Source organism: Chiloscyllium punctatum, chromosome 9, assembly GCF_047496795.1.
Source record: "Chiloscyllium punctatum isolate Juve2018m chromosome 9, sChiPun1.3, whole genome shotgun sequence".
NCBI classification, from domain to species: Eukaryota; Metazoa; Chordata; class Chondrichthyes; order Orectolobiformes; family Hemiscylliidae; genus Chiloscyllium; species Chiloscyllium punctatum.
The window spans coordinates 72,595,570-72,612,818 of NC_092747.1; the positions used below are offsets into that span (position 1 = coordinate 72,595,570).

At 39.6% G+C, this 17,249-nt stretch overlaps 1 protein-coding gene across 19 annotated transcripts in view; it reads left to right on the forward strand.

Annotated features, from left to right (window-relative positions):
* Nucleotides 1–17,249, forward strand: part of LOC140481497 (protocadherin Fat 3-like) — a 792,082-nt gene that overhangs the window by 549,909 nt on the left and 224,924 nt on the right. For 18 of the 19 annotated variants that reach the window (XM_072577785.1, XM_072577787.1, XM_072577788.1 and 15 more), the window contains 2 exons: nucleotides 8,254–8,568; nucleotides 16,707–16,917. In XM_072577785.1, coding sequence (XP_072433886.1) covers nucleotides 8,254–8,568; nucleotides 16,707–16,917 — 526 coding nt within the window. The remainder of the gene's footprint in view (nucleotides 1–8,253; nucleotides 8,569–16,706; nucleotides 16,918–17,249) is intronic. The other variant, XM_072577798.1, reaches the window with a different exon arrangement.

Here is a 17,249-nt window from a genome sequence, read left to right on the forward strand (position 1 = left end):
AGATGGAAATGAGGAAAATTAGAGGAATGAAGTCACTAGTGGGAATGGTCTACAGGTTCTTAACTGTAATTACAATCTAAATCAAGATATGCAGGAAGACACAATGGCTGCCTGTAATAAAGCGACAGAAATAATCATTGGTGACTTTAATGTATGGATTAAATGAAAAACTGGATTGACAGTAGGGACCTGAATGAGAAGTTCATCAAATGATTTTGAATGAGTTTCTGCAAGCAGCAGACTTTGGAACCAACTAGACAGCAGGGTCAATAACACTTGGTATTAGAATAGAATATCCTATTCTCCTCTCTACCCTCTGCTCTGGACCTCCGGCTCCACTCCATGACTGCTTCCCCTAGCTGGTCTCAAGTGTACTCAAGTACACACATACAGGAGTATAGTAAAAAGTTTTACAATGTTGCCTCTTATGGTGCGATCTTAGTTACAAGTACTTAGATACAAATCCAAAAGAGAGGAATATAACAGAAAGGTAGTTGCATGACTTTACAGAAATAATGCATAGTTAAAAGGGTAGTCATGACAGATAGATAAACAAATCACAATAAAACATTATGTTGCAGTAACTCAGTGCAGGGCCTCTGACCACCCGCACCAGACCCCAATTCAACAACTGTCCTCGCTCCAAATCTTTTCTGCTCCAATCCATGTTTCAACTGCCCCAAGGTACGTTTTCTCTGGGATTCATGTCCCTGCACCAGCCTCCATTCCAGGCCTGCTTCCCCGCACTACCCTCCGTTCTGGGTTTGCTTCCCATTGCCGGCTTCCCCTCGCCGGCCTCTGCTCCGGGACGGGTTCCCCTCACCGGCCTCCGCTCCGGGACGGGTTCCCCTCACCGGCCTCCACTGTGGGATTCGCCTCCAGGGCTCACCAGCACCTCCATTTCCCTCTAGGTAAGTTGAAGTCATTATTTGGAGGAAAAAGCAGGAAGGACAAGGAAACAAGAGGAAAAAAAAAGAATGAGCAAACAAAGGAGCTCCAGCTGGCGCATCCTACTCTGCCGCCATCTTGCACTATCTATTACTTTGCACAGTAATTGTATTAATAATAATACAATGTCATGGGATTAGTTAATGACCTCAGAGATAAAGGACTCAGTTGGCTACAATATTATTGAAGTTTGCATCCATTTTGAAAGAGGCAAGATTGGGCTAAGGTTATAATAGAATAAGAGCAACTATGTGGACATGAAAGCTGAGTTGACAGAATTGAAGTGGTGAGCTAGGGTGGGCGTTGGTCAATAAGATGTGGGCAGGTATTTAAGGGAATATTTCAGAGTAAGGATATTCCTACTGTAAAGACAAATTCTGAAGGGAGGGCCCACATTTTAAGTTAAAAATGAGAATAAGCTTAATTGAAGTAAGAAATTAGTATGTGACTAAATTTGCTAGAAATGTAATGAAAAAAGTCAAGAATTTCAAAATGAAGTGAATATTTTATTGAGGGTGAGAACAGAAATGGCAGATGAACAATTTTTTTTTCCTGTATTCACTACAGAAAATACAAAAAAAAGTTAACAACTATTAATCAGGAAATGGAAAGGAGAGAGAAACTTTGTTAGATTAAAATCCCAAGAGAAAGGTTACCAAGCAAACTGGAGCTCCAGGGTAATAAGTCTCTGGGTCTTTAAAGGAAGTGGCTAATAATGTATTGAATGTGCTGATGTTAATTTTCCTAGAAACAAAACCTGTCATTCTGCAAGTAGATACTTAAAAAAAAAAGGACTGGGAGAAGACCAAGGGCATTCGCAACCAAAGGTCTAACATCAATTGAAACCAGCTATTCTAACAGGAAGCTTTTCACAGTCGTTAATAGATGAGAGATTTCATGCATGTTTCTATGGAGTAAAATTAGTAGAAGTGGGTGATCGTCATCTACTACAGTTCTAGAAGAAATATTTATGTAAAGCACAGAGGTTACTCTTAAGGATTTTAGGGTTAGTTAGACTTGCAGCATTAAATACTAGCAGGAGTAGATATGGTCCTAACAGACACCCTCTTTCAGTTATTATCACAAGAATAAGCACAATAAAAGATTCAGGCAAAAAGATCAGTGCCAATATACCTGTTAAAATAGCAATACGATCTAAGTCTAATCTCTCAAGATACATAAAGTGCAGTCAAAAATGCGACAGGATTGATTTATCATCAATGACATTTGACTGGAAGTTAATATCTTGCTAGCTAGATCCAAAATAACAATCCTGAAAATACACCAAGACTACATGGGAATGGAAAGTTCAGAGTTAGATCAATTCTCTACTCAACAGCACCTATAAAGACATCAAGAAAATAGTGTCTATGTGCAGTGTGTGCCAGAAGTAATGAAGAAGAGATGATAGATACTGTAGTACCACCCATGTGATGGCATAATGTGGGAACCTATTTATTCCCAGCAGTTAAGAATGATATCTGACCCTTGTAATCTACTACTCAGACAAAGTATTTTCCCTGGGGTCGGGGAGTCCAGAACTAGAGGGCCGGGTGCTGGCAGGTGGGACTGGATTGGGTTGTGATATCTGGTCAGCATGGACAGGTTGGACCGAAGGGTCTGTTTCCATGCTGTACACCTCTATGACTCTATCTGAAAGGCAAAAGATTTGAGAGCTTTGACAAACATCACAGCAATAGGAATTCTGCTTGCTGATCAAATGTTTCCTGACAAAAAAGGTGTAAATAAAACCCAATTCACTTTCAAAGAATATAATGACTCTGCTGAACAGTGTAAGTTGGGTGTTATTATCTCATCTCAAATGAAGCAGACCAATATACCAGTTCAGATGGCCAAGCTGTGCAATATCAATAATGTCACCCAGAAGTTACGTAACATCAGAGACGTCAGACATGATTCTGACAACACCAAGGTCAATACATGCAATATTGCGTGTGCAAGGTGCCAGTTTGCCACTCGGAGCGATGAATTCCAAATCTACAAGAAGGAAGTGCAATATCCTGTAAGCCAATTAATGCCCTGAATAATATTTTAACAAAAGAAAACAAACATAGAATGCTTCCAAGGTGTTCCATTTAGTTATTCACATCAATTCTTAATCTTCAACAGTTTAGGTAGTGAAAATAGCATAATTGTTGCAATGATTTTATTGATATAAAGGTATTATTTAAAATCTAGAAGGAAAAGCAATTGAAGTCAGCAAATGATCCATACTGATCCAATGTGTCTTGTATTCTGAGGACCAATATGACAAATAAGTTCATTTCTAAGGTTTTTTTAAACTTCCCTCTGGAAGATAAATATGAATGTTATTATACATTTGGGAAAATCCTGGAGCTCTGTTCCTCATACCACTGCTGGTAAACCTAAACTCTAAGGACTGCAATGATTCAAGAATGCAGCTCAGCCACTTTTACCAGTGCAATTGCACATGAATAGCAAATTCTAACCAGCCAGTGATGCCCATATCCCATGATAGTTTTTAAAGGTTTTGAAAACAAGCTAGGAAGTAATTGTAATGCAGGTGTATATATGGAAGGCCATATTTACTTTTCCTAGTTCACCAGCAATACATGCAATAAAATCAAATCACATCCGTCAACATGGCAACACACTAGTGTGAGATCTACCTTGTTTAAGTTCTTATTTCGCATTAGAGAATGCTTTTTTCTGTGCTTTCTTTTAATCCCCTTGATTGATGATTCAATTTAAATACAAGAGTTTTAATAGAAGTAAAGTTGATATTTTAACATATTTTCCCTAATTCCAGTAGACAAAATAATTCTAATTCCATAGATTAGTGGTGTTAATATTAAACTGCAATTTAAAAAGGCTTAATGGAGAAGATAAAAGGGATTACATTTTATTATATTTTTACCAATTTTCAAACCTTCTCAGCACATTCCACAGATGTAGAGAAAACAGTTTATAAACAGCCCTCAATTTCTCTTGAACCATGCCCCTCTCAAAACAGCTATCAGTTTTTGCAATCACAGAAGTACTTGTGATTTTGTATATGTCAGACGTCAGCAGGTAGTGTAACAGTTTATTTTTGCAAAACAAACCTCGGGTCATTTAACTCTTGTAATGTCTGAACAACCTCAGGGATATATATCTTACACCATTTGACAATGCACTTGAACTCCATGTAAATGGTAAGTTCAATCGAAAGTATACTTTTCCAGTAAAGCTCAGCATATGTATAAATGGGAAGTGTTAATGGTTATCTATAGCAGTTGACATATAGCTCCCCTGTTTGTATAGTAAAACTTATAAAATGGAGCCATACACTCCCAAGAGAATATCACATTTAATTCTCCAGTTTTTGCTGAGTTTGACTTTTAATAATACATCATACTTGACCTCAGCAGCCCTGAGCTTAGGGATTTGAAAGGAGGGGTAAGGAGTAGTCATCAGTTGTCTGCTCCTGGCTACTCTCTAATGACACCTATTAGAGAATACTTGTGTAGGGTAGAAAACTAAGATCAAATCTTATTGTACTTTCTTCAATTTTTCTCTCCCATTCACATCATCAGCTTGGATAATAAATTTTCTGATGACAAAGTAAGGCGGCTTTGTAGACAGTATAAATGATAGCATCAAACTACAAAGGAATATTGATAGCTGAGGTGAATCGGCAAAAATGTGGCAAACAATTTGATGTAAGCAAGTATTGGGTTATCCATTTTGAAGCAAAAAAAGCGAAACATAAGGGTATTTTCTCAATTATATAAAGTTAAATACAGTCTTGGGGGTTCAGGTGCACAGATCTTAAAATCGGCCTTGGAGGGACTACAGCAGAAGTTTACATGAATCCCTGAAGCCTCAGTGAGATTCTGGCCTTTAGTTGACCAGAAGTGAGTGTACATCAACACTCTGTCTAACCTGACCATGTATGCAAGCAGCCCTTCGAAGATTGTGCACATGGCTATCACATTTGGCATGCTGATCAGAGGAATACGGGACTTCCAGACCTCAGAGGCCTGCACACCCATAAAGAAAATTAGAGAAAATGCTGGTTTTACATACTTGTTCCTGTCTAAGGGAGCAGGTGCAGAAAATGGTCAAGAAAGCTAATGGAATGCTAGCCTTTATTTCAAGAGAAGTGGAGTACAAGGATGCAGATTTATGTTGCAGCTATCCAGAACCGAGGTCAGACCCCAGTTAGCGTACTCTGGGCACTATACCTTAGGAAAGATACATGGCCTTGGAGGGAATACAGCATAGATTTACATGAATGATACCTGGACTTCAGGGTTAAAGAGAGATTGTACCATTGAAGCCTATTTGCTCTAGAAGTTAAAAGGTTAAGTGGTAATCTGATCAAAGTCCTCAAGACATTAACAAGAAAAGACAAGGTAGATGATGAAAATCTATTTCCAGTGGTTGGGCATTCTAGAACTAGAGGCATAGTCTGAGAATAAAGACCATTCAGGAGGAATGTTAGACAGCACTTCCATATACACGCTGTGGCAAATGTTTGGAACAGTTTTCTACAAATGGCAGAGAGTGTTGGGTCAGTTGTCAATTTTAAATCTGAGATAGGCATATGTTTGTTGAGCCAAGGTATTAAAGGATATGGGCTAAACACAGGTATATCAGAGAGTTATGCTACTGATGAGTCATGATCTCATTGGATGGCAGAACATGCTGCTGCTAGTTCTAAGTTCCTATGCAAGTTCCTATCAATTATTAAAATATGTCCACTCAGCAGTATTGGTGAAAGGAATGTTTGGAATGTTTGCCAGATGTATCAATTTGAAGAGAATATATATGAAAAATCACGAGAGGAAGAATATTGGTATTGTTACTTTGTTTCCCAAGCCTCAATTCATTTGAAGAAAACAAATCTCAGTAATGTGAAGGGTCTGTATCAGAAATAACAATTGATTTGTTTGATCTATTAAATATATCCATAATTTGAGTTGTGTTCAATATTATTTTATACTGAATATACATCTATCATTCTTTGTAAATTCTGAGCTTATAATTTTACAGTAACACATTTCAAATCTGTTTCACATATTTCATGAAGTAAAAGTGGTGATTGTGAGTTCAACAATCTGCTCAACTCCTAATTGCACATTACCACATCAAGAAGTACATTAATAAAATCATTTGGTCTGACGTAGGTTTTGTTTTCAACACACCTTCATTTCTACTTCTCTAATCATTTTTCAAATACAACAGAAAAATTTAGATGAGGCTATGTTTAATTTTGCAGGTAACAAGCAAAGTACAGAATAACATGATGAAATCTCAGATTGATTTAAAAAATTAGAATACCATCTTTTAATGACCAGAAAAATACCAAGAATTTTGCCACACTGTTGATGTCATATATATGGACTTTAGTAAGGCGTTTGATAAGATTCCCCATGGTAGACTAATGGAGAAAGTGCAGTCATATGGTGTGCAGGGTGTTCTAGCTAAGTAGATAAAGAACTGGCTGAACAACAAGAGACAGAGAGTAGTAGTTGAAGAGAGTTTTTTGAAATGGAGCAAGGTGACCAGTTGGGACCACTGTTGTTTGTAATATACTTAAATGATCTGGAAGAGGGCACTGTTGGTATGATCAGCAAGTTTGCAGATGACACAAAGATTGGTGGAGTAGCAGAAAATATAAGGGACTGTCAGAGAATACAAGAGGATATAGATAGACTGGAGAGTTGGGTGGAAAAGTGGCAGATGGTTTTCAACCCAGACAAATGTGAGGTGATGCATTTAGGCAAGACTAATTCCAGCGCGAATTATACAATGAATGGAAGAGCCTTGGGAAAAGTTGATGAGCAGAGAGATCTGGGAGTGCAGGTCCATTGTACCCTGAAAGTTGCTGCACGGGTGGATAGAGTGGTCAAGAAGGCATATGTTATGCTTGCCTTCATTGGACGGGGTATTGAGTATAAGAGCTGGCAAGTCACGTTAACATTGTACAAGACATTGGTCTGGCTGCATTTAGAATACTGTGTAAAGTTCTGGCCGCCACGTTACCAAAATGATGTGGATGCTTTGGAGAGGGTGCAGAGAAGGTTTTCGAGGATGTTGCCTGGTATGGAAGGTGCTAGCTACGAAGAGAGGTTGAGTAGGTTAGGTTTATTTTCATTAGAAAAAAGGAGATTGGCGGGGACCTGATTGAGGTTTACAAAATCATGAAGGGTATATACAGGGTGGATAGAGACAAGCTTTTTCCCAGGGTGAAGGATTCAATAACGAGAAATCACGCTTTCAAGGTGAGAGGTGAAAAGTTTAAGAGGGATACACGGCAAATACTTCACATAGAAGGGTGGTGGGCGTTTGGAACGCGTTGCCAGCAGAGGTGGTAGAGGCAGGCACGGGAGATTCATTTAAGATGCGTCTGGATAAATGCATGAGTAGGTGGGGAGTAGAGGGATACAGATGCTTAGGAATTGACCGACAGGTTTAGACAGTACATTTTGATCGGCTCAGACTTGGAGGGCTGAAGGGCATGTTCCTGGGCTGTAAATTTTCTTTGTTCTTATTAATGGCCTCACTTAATTTATTTAATCTGTCTACTCCTATAGATTAGCTCTGGACCTGATATGAGTGATTTGCACACTTGTTAGTACAGATCTCCTTCCCAGATCCAGTTTCAATCTGACTATTATGTGTCCTTTTATGTCCTTTTCTATCAGTGTTCATAACAAGTCAGAAAGACTGTTCCTCTTTTGCCTTTTCTGTTCAATGATTCATTAATCAATTTGCCACTAAAAAGATCTGCCCCTCTTTTTCTCCTCCCTTCCTCCTCCCTTGGGATAGTCATTAAAATGAAACAAATTCTGTTATACTGAATGTGAATATGGACTGCTGTAGCTGATTTGGCTTGGTTGGACATAACTAACTCATCTCAGTTTGTGGGAGGTGGTAAACCGCAACATTCCACAAACAGGCTCCAATGCTTTCAGCCTGTGATTTCTTTTAAAACTTTCCATGTTAATTTTAAAATGCAGGTCTTATTCCAAAAAATGTTCTGTGAAAATAAATTTAAAATCCTGCAATATTACGGCCACTCTCTGCTAAAATATTTGAGTTTAACGAGCTAATTCAACTTTGTACTCAGTTGGAATAGTCCCATGATAGCTTTAGCTTATTAATTTCCATAGAAAGTAATTAGCTATCAAGAAAAGAAAGAAGAAAAGGAGAAAATTGCTTTGAAAAAAATGACCTCAAGGTGAAAAGTTTGAAATTCTGTCATGAGAAAATGTATAGTCAGTGGGAGAGATAGATACAACTGACTGTCAATAACCTTTCATTAATTTCCTGTAGGTGATGGTGACAGATGGCAGTTCTTCGCCAAAGTATTCCACTGTGTGGGTGATGGTACATGTATTGGATGAGAATGATAACAAACCCCTGTTTCCTCAGAAAGTATATCAAATTAAACTTCCAGAACGGGACCGCAAAAAACGGAGTGAGCCAATTTATCGAACATTTGCATTCGATAAGGACAAAGGCCCCAATGCAGAAATTTCCTACAGCATTGTGGATGGAAATGATGATGGGAAGTTTTTTATTGATCCTAAAACCGGGATGGTGTCCTCCAGGAAGCAGTTTTCAGCTGGAAACTATGATATTCTAACTGTAAGCTTCTATTCTTGGTTTTGCTCGTAAATGTCAATCTTACTTGAAAACATTAATCTCTTTATGTTGCTCTCTGAACTTCATGTAAGCCTCAATGACGAGATAACAATTATCCAATTGTTACAAAAGCAAAATAACATGAATTTGAATCATTTTTAACCATTAAAATGAACAGGCCTACATGAGAGAAAACATTAGAATGGCCATTATTGAGCTATGATGAGGAGGTACTGGTGTTGGACTGGGATGGACAAAGTTAAAAATTACACGACACTAAGTTATTGTTTAACAGGTTTATTTGGAAGAGCTAACTTTTGGAGTGCTGCACCTTCAGGTAGATAGTCTTGTCATTATTAAGTTGATCAGGTATTAGCTGTAGAGAGAGAAGCAGAGATCACAATTCAGATCTATGAAGATTCATGGAACTGGAAGATAGTAAAGATAAGCAGTTTTGAAGCAATTACAGGGACAGGCAAAGGCGATAGGGAAAGAATAACTGAAAAAAGATCTTTGACAGGTCGTAGATAGGAGTGATTGCAAGCGATGTTGATTCAAGCCTAAAGGGTTTGATAGTGAGAGAAAGTGGAAACAATGCATACAGGAATTGTAATATTAAAGTGTATAATCACAGGAGGATGGAAACACGGAAATGTTGACAAAGGGGAGATGATACCATGATTAGAAAATGCAATAGAAGAAAAACAGATGTGGAACATCTGAGCAACCATATACAGATGAGGCTATCCCATCTCCAGCAATGTGTTAACATTTTTCATTCTGAAGATGTCAGAGTGGACTTAATGTTCTTTCTGTTTCTTTCCCAACATGTATTGCCAGACCTGCTGAATTTCTCAAGCACTTGTTTTAAATTCACATTTTTTCCTGGTACAGCCATCTGCAATGGCCAGCGCCTGCTTTGCAAGAGATATTGGAGCACTGATTAAGACTTAAAGTTGTTAAACTCCATGTTACTGTTACAAGGTTGAGAAGTGCTATTCCTTATGTTGAGCTTTTTCGGAACAGCTAGAAAGCTAATGATAGTGACCTTCTCAAAAGAAAACTAAGAATTGCAGATGCCGGAAAAAAAAGGGGGGGAGAGATAAATAATGAGTGAATTAAATATTGAGTTCAATAATTTTGGGGTCTGAGCACCTTCTTCCATGTCCTTACTGCACCATCGCACACCAGTCCTTGTCATCACATGGGTTGCCAGCACAAGCAATCCTTTGTCAGCCACTAATGGTCCCATTACCTGCTAATTCTCACAGTTACCTTTAATTCCTTTGTCTGGCCAATTGTTTTCATCTTTCTCTAGGCTCCATCTCCATTTGTCATTTACTTCTCTCTCTCTCTCTCTCCCCACTCCATCCCATCATCACTACGTATACCAATCTTTTCCTAGCTACAATCCATTCTGAAGAAGGATCACTGACCCAAAACGTTAACTCAGCTTTCTCTTCACAGAGGTAAAATCAATGACTGCAGATGCTGAAAACCAAATACTGGATTAGTGGGTGCTGGAAGAGCACAGCAGTTCAGGCAGCATCCAACGAGCAGCGAAATCGACGTTTCGGGCAAAAGCCAGGGTGGGTCGTTCCACCATAGGACACACCAGATGGCCTCCTTCTTTAGAGACCGCAATTTCCCTTCCCATGTGGTTAAAGATGCCCTCCAACGCATCTCATCCACATCCCGCACCTCCGCCCTCAGACCCCACCCCTCCAACCGTAACAAGGACAGAATGCCCCTGGTGCTCACCTTCCACCCTACAAACCTTCGCATCAACCAAATCATCCACCGACATTTCCGCCACCTCCAAAAAGACCCCACCACCAGGGATATATTTCCCTCCCCACCCCTTTCCGCCTTCCGCAAAGACCATTCCCTCCGTTACTACCTGGTCAGGTCCACACCCCCCTACGACCCACCCTCCCATTCTGGCACTTTCCCCTGCCACCGCAGGAACTGTAAAACCTGTGCCCACACCTCCTCCCTCACCTCTATCCAAGGCCCTAAAGGAGCCTTCCACATCCATCAAAGTTTCACCTGCACATCCACCAATATCATTTATTGTATCCGTTGCTCCCGATGTGGTCTCCTCTACATTGGGGAGACTGGGCGCCCCCTAGCAGAGCGCTTTAGGGAACATCTCCGAGACACCCGCACCAATCAACCAAACCGCCCCGTGGCCCAACATTTCAACTCCCCCTCCCACTCTGCCGAGGACATGGAGGTCCTGGGCCTCCTTCACCGCCGCTCCCTCACCACCAGACGCCTGGAGGAAGAACGCCTCATCTTCCGCCTCGGAACACTTCAACCCCAGGGCATCAATGTGGACTTCAACAGCTTCCTCATTTCCCCTTCCCTCACCTCATCCTAGTTTCAAACTTCCAGCTCAGTAACTGTCTCCTTGACTTGTCTGGACTTGTCCGACCTGCCTATCTTCTTTTCCACCTATCCACTCCATCCTCTCCTCCTTGACCTATCACCTTCATCTCCTCCCCACTCACCCATTGTACTCTATGCTACTCTCTCCCCACCCCCACCCTCCTCTAGCTTATCTCTCCACGCTTCAGGCTCACTGCCTTTATTCCTGATGAAGGGCTTTTGCCCGAAACGTCGATTTCGCTGCTCGTTGGATGCTGCCTGAACTGCTGTGCTCTTCCAGCACCACTAATCCAGTATTTCTCTTCACAGATGCTGTCGGACCTGCTAAGTTTTTCCACCAATTTTATTTTTGTTCAGTGACCTCTTGTTGTTCTTGATCATAATGTGTAATCATTATCAAAGCCTGGTTCACCAATACATCACATAGAAAACACTAACAATAACCTTTGCATCCTATTGACTCCAAAGTTAGTGAAAAATTTCTTAACATAATGAACTCCTTTAAAATGAAAATCAACACCGTAACATTAAACAATACAAATCTTTTTCATGGAAAATGTCCAAAAACCCTATAATATTCCTCAAAAGAGGGATTATTTTAAAGTTGCTTAACTGTGTTTATTGAAGAATGGAAAATAATAAATACATAGAAGAGAGAAGCAGGGTCAGGCCATTTGACCCTTCAAACCTGCTCCACCATTCAATATAATCATAGCTAATAATCAAACTCAGTACCTTAACCCTGCCCTCCCCTTATATCCCTTGATCCTTTTAACCTCAAGAACCAGATCTACCTCCTTGAAAACACAATCTTTTAGTCTCCATTAGTTTCTGTGTTACTGAATTCCACAGGATCACCATTTGCTGCGTGAAGATATTTCTCCTTACCCTAGCCCTAAAAGGTTTATTCCTTTTCTGTAAACTATGACACCTGTTTCTGAACTCCCCACCATTAGGAACATTCTTCCTGCCTCTAACCTGTCTAATCCTGTTAAAATTTTATAGGCTTTTACATGATTCTCCCCTTAGTCTTCTAAACTTTAGTGAATACAATGCTAACTGACTCAATCGTTCCATGTATATCAGTTCTGCCAGCCCCAGAATCAGTTTGATAAACCTTGGCTACTCTCCCTCTATAGCAAGAACATCCTTCTTCAGATAAGGAGACCAAAACTGCGCACAACGTTCGAGGTGTAGCCTCAGCAATGCCTGTATAATTGAGTAAGGCATCCTATTTTAAGTACCCGAATCCCCTTGCTATGAAGGCCTGCATTCAGTTTGCCATCTTTACTGCCTGCTGCTCCTGCACAGTCTCACTGACTGATGCACAGGGCACCTGGGTCTCATTGCGCATTCCCTTCTTTAAATTACAGCCATTCACATAATAATCTGCCTTCCTATTTTTATTACCAAAGTGAATAACCATTTTTTTTTCCACATTAAACTGCATCTGCAATGCATTTGCCCACCCAAAGTAATGATTGTAATCAGAGTGTAGCTCTGAGATTGGGTAATGGCATTGATTATAGGTATACATAGAAGTTACTATTATGGAAGTTTATTTGCCAAATATATTTGCACAGTTGTCATTAAAATTAATTAACATATGTTTCACTTGGACAGTTTTAATTGTCTGTATTACGTCTAATTAAAGTCTAGAGATGAGAAGTAATAGTGTGCACTTTTCCAGGTTTAAAGAAGCACGACCTACAACTTCACTGAATACGTTTCCTAACTGGGAGTACACAACCTACTTTCTGTGTTTGTTGCTAATAGAATTGGGAAATTATTTCAGACCTATTTCCTTGAGAAATACCAGTTCTGGTTTTTTTTTTGGCATCTGCTCCACTAAAAACTCAATTTTGTTACAGTAATGGAGGAGATCTTAGTGCTATTGAATAGGATAAAGATGAAGAGGAAATGTTTAAGAAAAACGGTCAGTCCTAGTAGCACAACAGTTACCCAGTTCAGCTGCAATGCCACTGTTTACTGAGGATGTAGGGCTGGAGGCTTTGATAACAATTTAACTGCTTAAATGTGAGAGTTAGGTCACAGAGGACTGGAGGATTGCAAACGTTCCAGCCCTGTTTAAAAGTGAGAGGAGAATAAATTCAGCAACTGCAGACCAGTAAGTCCAGCATCAATGAGACCCAGAGGTATCAATCTGGAAGAAAATTGATTGACACTTGGAGAGGTATGGGCTAATAAATGAGCACCAGAGTGGATTTATAGAGTCATAGAACATAGCACAGTACAGGCCTTTATCCCTTGATGATGCACCAACGTGTGAAAATAATCTGATGCCCATCTAACCTACCCCATTCCATTATTATCCATATGCATGCCCAATGCCCATTTAAAAGCCCTTAACATTGGTGAGTCTACTACCCCATATCTGTCCTAAATCAATCACCCCTCAATTTAGAGCAATGTCCCCTCATGTTAGCCTTCACCATCCAAGGAAAATCTAACCCTCTGATTATCTTGTACGTCTCGGTTAAGTCATCTCTCAAACTTCTTCTCTCCAATGAAAACGGCCTCAGTTCCCTCAGCCTTTCCTCATAAGACCTTTCTTCCATACCAGACAAAATCCTAGTAAAACTCCTCTGAACCCTTTCCAGTGCTTCCACATCCTTCCTATGTGCAGTTCTAGTCACTTCATTGAAATACTCCAGGTGCGGCCTTACCAGTGTCTTGTACAGCTAAAGCATGACCTAGTGGCTCCAGAACTCAATTCCCCTACCAATAAACACCAACACACCATATGCCTTCTTAACAACCCTATCCGCCTGGGAGGCAGCATTCAAGGATTATGCACCAGGACACAGATCTCTCTGTTCATCTACACTGCCAAGAATTTTGCCATTAACCCAGCACTCTGCATTCATGTTACTTCTTCCAAAGTGAATGACCTCTCACTTTTCCGCAATAAACTCCATTTTCCACTTCTCAGCCCAGCTCAGCATATTATCTATATCCCTCTGTTGTCCACCATATCCTTCGGCACTATCTACAACTCTGCCTACCTTAGTATCATCAGCAAATTTACTAACCCATTCTTCTATGCCCACATCCAGATCTTTTATAAAAATGACAAACAGCAGTGGCCCAAAAACAGATCCTTGCGGCACAAAACTGGTAACTAATTTCCAGGATGAACATTTCCCATCAACCACCACCTTCTGTCTTGTTTCAACTAGACAATTTCTGATCCAAACCATTAAATCACATTCAGTCCTGAAACTCCATATTTTGTGCAATAGCTTACCATATCGAACCTTATCAAACACCTTGCTGAAGTCCACATACACCACATCAACCACTTTACCTTCATCCACCTGTCTTATCACCATCTCAAAGAACTCAATAAGGTTAGTGAGGCACAACCTACCCTTCACAAAACCATGTTGACTATCCCTAATCAAATTTTCCTTTCCAGATGATTATAAATCCTATCTCTTAACGTTTTTCAACACCTTACCCACAACCAAAATAAGGCTCACTGGTCTCTAATTACCATGGTTGTCCTGACTCTCCTTCTTAAACAAAGGAACAACATAAGCTTTCCACCAGTCTTCTGGCACTACACTGTCAACAATGATGACATAAAGATCAAAGCCAAAGGCTCTGCAATCTCCTCCCTGGCTTCCCAGAGATTCCAAGGACAAATCCCATCCAGCCGAGGGGTCGTCTCTATTTTCAGATCTTCCAAAATTGCTAAAACCTCCTCTTTGTCAACCGCAATTCCATCTAATTTTGTAGCCTGGTATCTCTGTATTCTCACTAACATTGCTCTTTTCCAATGTGAATCTTGACAAAAAGTATTCATTAAGCACTCTTCCTATGTCCTCAGATTCCACACACAACTTTCCACTACTATCTTTCATTGGCCCTAATCTTACTTTAGTCATTCTTTTATTCCTGATATACCTATAGAAGGCCTTAGGATTTTCCTCAATCCTACCTGCCAAAAACATCTCATGACCCCTTCTGGGTCGTCTTAGCCATAGAGATGTATAGCACAGCAACAGATCCTTTGGTCCAACTTGTCCGTGTCGACCAGATATTCTAACATAATCTTGCCCCGTTTGCCAGAACTTGGCCCATATCCCTCTAAACTCTTCCTATTCATATACCCATCTAGATGCCTTTTAAATTGTACTAGCCTCCATCACTTCCTCTGGCAGCTCATTCCATACACGCACTGCCCTCTGCATGAAGAGGTTGCCCATTAGTTCCCTTTTATATCTTTCCCCTTTTATATCTTTCCCCTTTTATATCTTCCCCCTCTCACCCTAAACCTATGCCCCCCTAGTTCTGGACTCCCCCACCCCAGGAAAAAGACTTTGTCTATTTATCCTATCCATGCCCCTCATTACTTATAAACCTCTATAACGTCACCCCTCTGCCTCTTACGTTCCAGGGAAAACAGCCCCAACCTATTCAGCCTCTCTCAAAAGCTCAAATCCTCCAAACCTGGCAACATCCTTGTAAGTCTCTGAATCCTTTCAAGTTTCACAACATCCTTCCAATAGGAAGGAGACCGGAATTGCATGCAATATTCCAAAAGTGGCCTAACCAATGCCCTGTCCAGCCAGTTAACTGCAAATTAAGTTCCATGAACGTAATGAAGTTTTTTGATGAAATAACTTTGTAATTTCAGAAGGAATGTGACAGTGTCACAGAACAGGCCTGTCACCATAATTAAATGGGATTAATTAAATGGGATCCAGTGGGATTTAATGGATTACGATGTCATAGATACAAATTTGGCTGGGGCACAGAAAACTGGAAATGATGCACATTGTTATGCAGAAATCAGTATTAGGACCCCTGATACTTTTGGTATATATTAATGATCTGAATATTGGTATACTCTCAATATTTTCAAAATTTGCATGTTAAGCCTATTTGTAAATGAAATAAGCAATAAAAGTGGATGGTGACAGACTTAAGGACTTAGAGAGTTAAAATGATCAGAAACATAGCAGATGAAACTTAATGTAGAGAATTAAAAATTAATAGATTTTACTCGGAAGAATGAGGAGAGGCAAAATCAGTTATCCAGTAGTATTTTAAAGGAGATAAAGGAATAGAAAGGTGGAGTTGTGGGGATGCAGTCTTTGAATGCAGCAAGTTAGTTTAGAGGCCTTGAAATATGCATTTCAGATCCTTTGATTAAATGGGGGAACAATAAATCACCACTACTGGTTGGAAATTGAAATTCGTTTGGTTTTAGAATAAGACTATGCTAATTATTACTCAGGCGCCAGAGATGAATTTTCCCAGGAGTTCCCATTGAATTGAATGAATCAATAGTGCAATTAAAGAATTGTAGAAAAATGTGACAAATGCAACAATATCCTAAATCTTCACCTGTTATGACAAGGTCAAACCTGTTGCCCTTTCATTGGTATTGCATTATCTCTAATATCTCTGGCATGTTAACCCCACTATTGTTAACATTATAAATTTATAAACTGAATACAGTAGGCATTCAAATACTACTTCAATACTATTAAATCTGATGTCATTTTACAAACTTCTGCTTTGCTGTTATGTGTTGCGATATGTTCTAAAATTAACTTGAGTTCAAAATTGAGTTTAATAAATGTTAATCTTAATGTCAAACTTTTCATTGTTATGGACATTTCAGGTAGAATATCTGTTGCCTTTAGAACAATGGAACTCATTTGCTGACATGATACTTACTTTTGTTTGTTTTGTTTTCATTAATCTTTAATGCTCAGATTAAGGCAGTGGACAATGGAAGACCACAAAAGTCTTCTACTGCACGTTTGCATATTGAATGGATTAAGAAACCGGAACCATCTCCCATTCCTCTTAGTTTTGATGAACCATTTTACAACTTTACAGTGATGGAAAGTGACAGAGTGAATGAAATTGTTGGTGTGGTCACAGTTCTACCAAGTAACATACCTCTTTGGTTTGATATAATAGGTAAGTTTGCATGTGAGTGTTCTTAGTCCCAATTTGTCACATTGAGTCCCATTTCGAAACAAGGCCTTTTATATTTACATTAATCTTTTGAGCACTAAGTCTTCTTGCAATGTTTTGAACCATGAATCTTTTCTTTAAAAATACTAACCATGAAATTTGTGATCAGTTGTAAAATTGTAGCAATGTTGTGAAAGCAAATGCAAACAAGACCTGAAGAAACATTTTTCATTCAAAAGGCATCAACAATATCAATTTTGAACTTCAAAGACTGTATTTTTGCAACCAGGTAGCTTGAGTCCGGACCTTTCCTGACTACTTCGACCAATTTGATT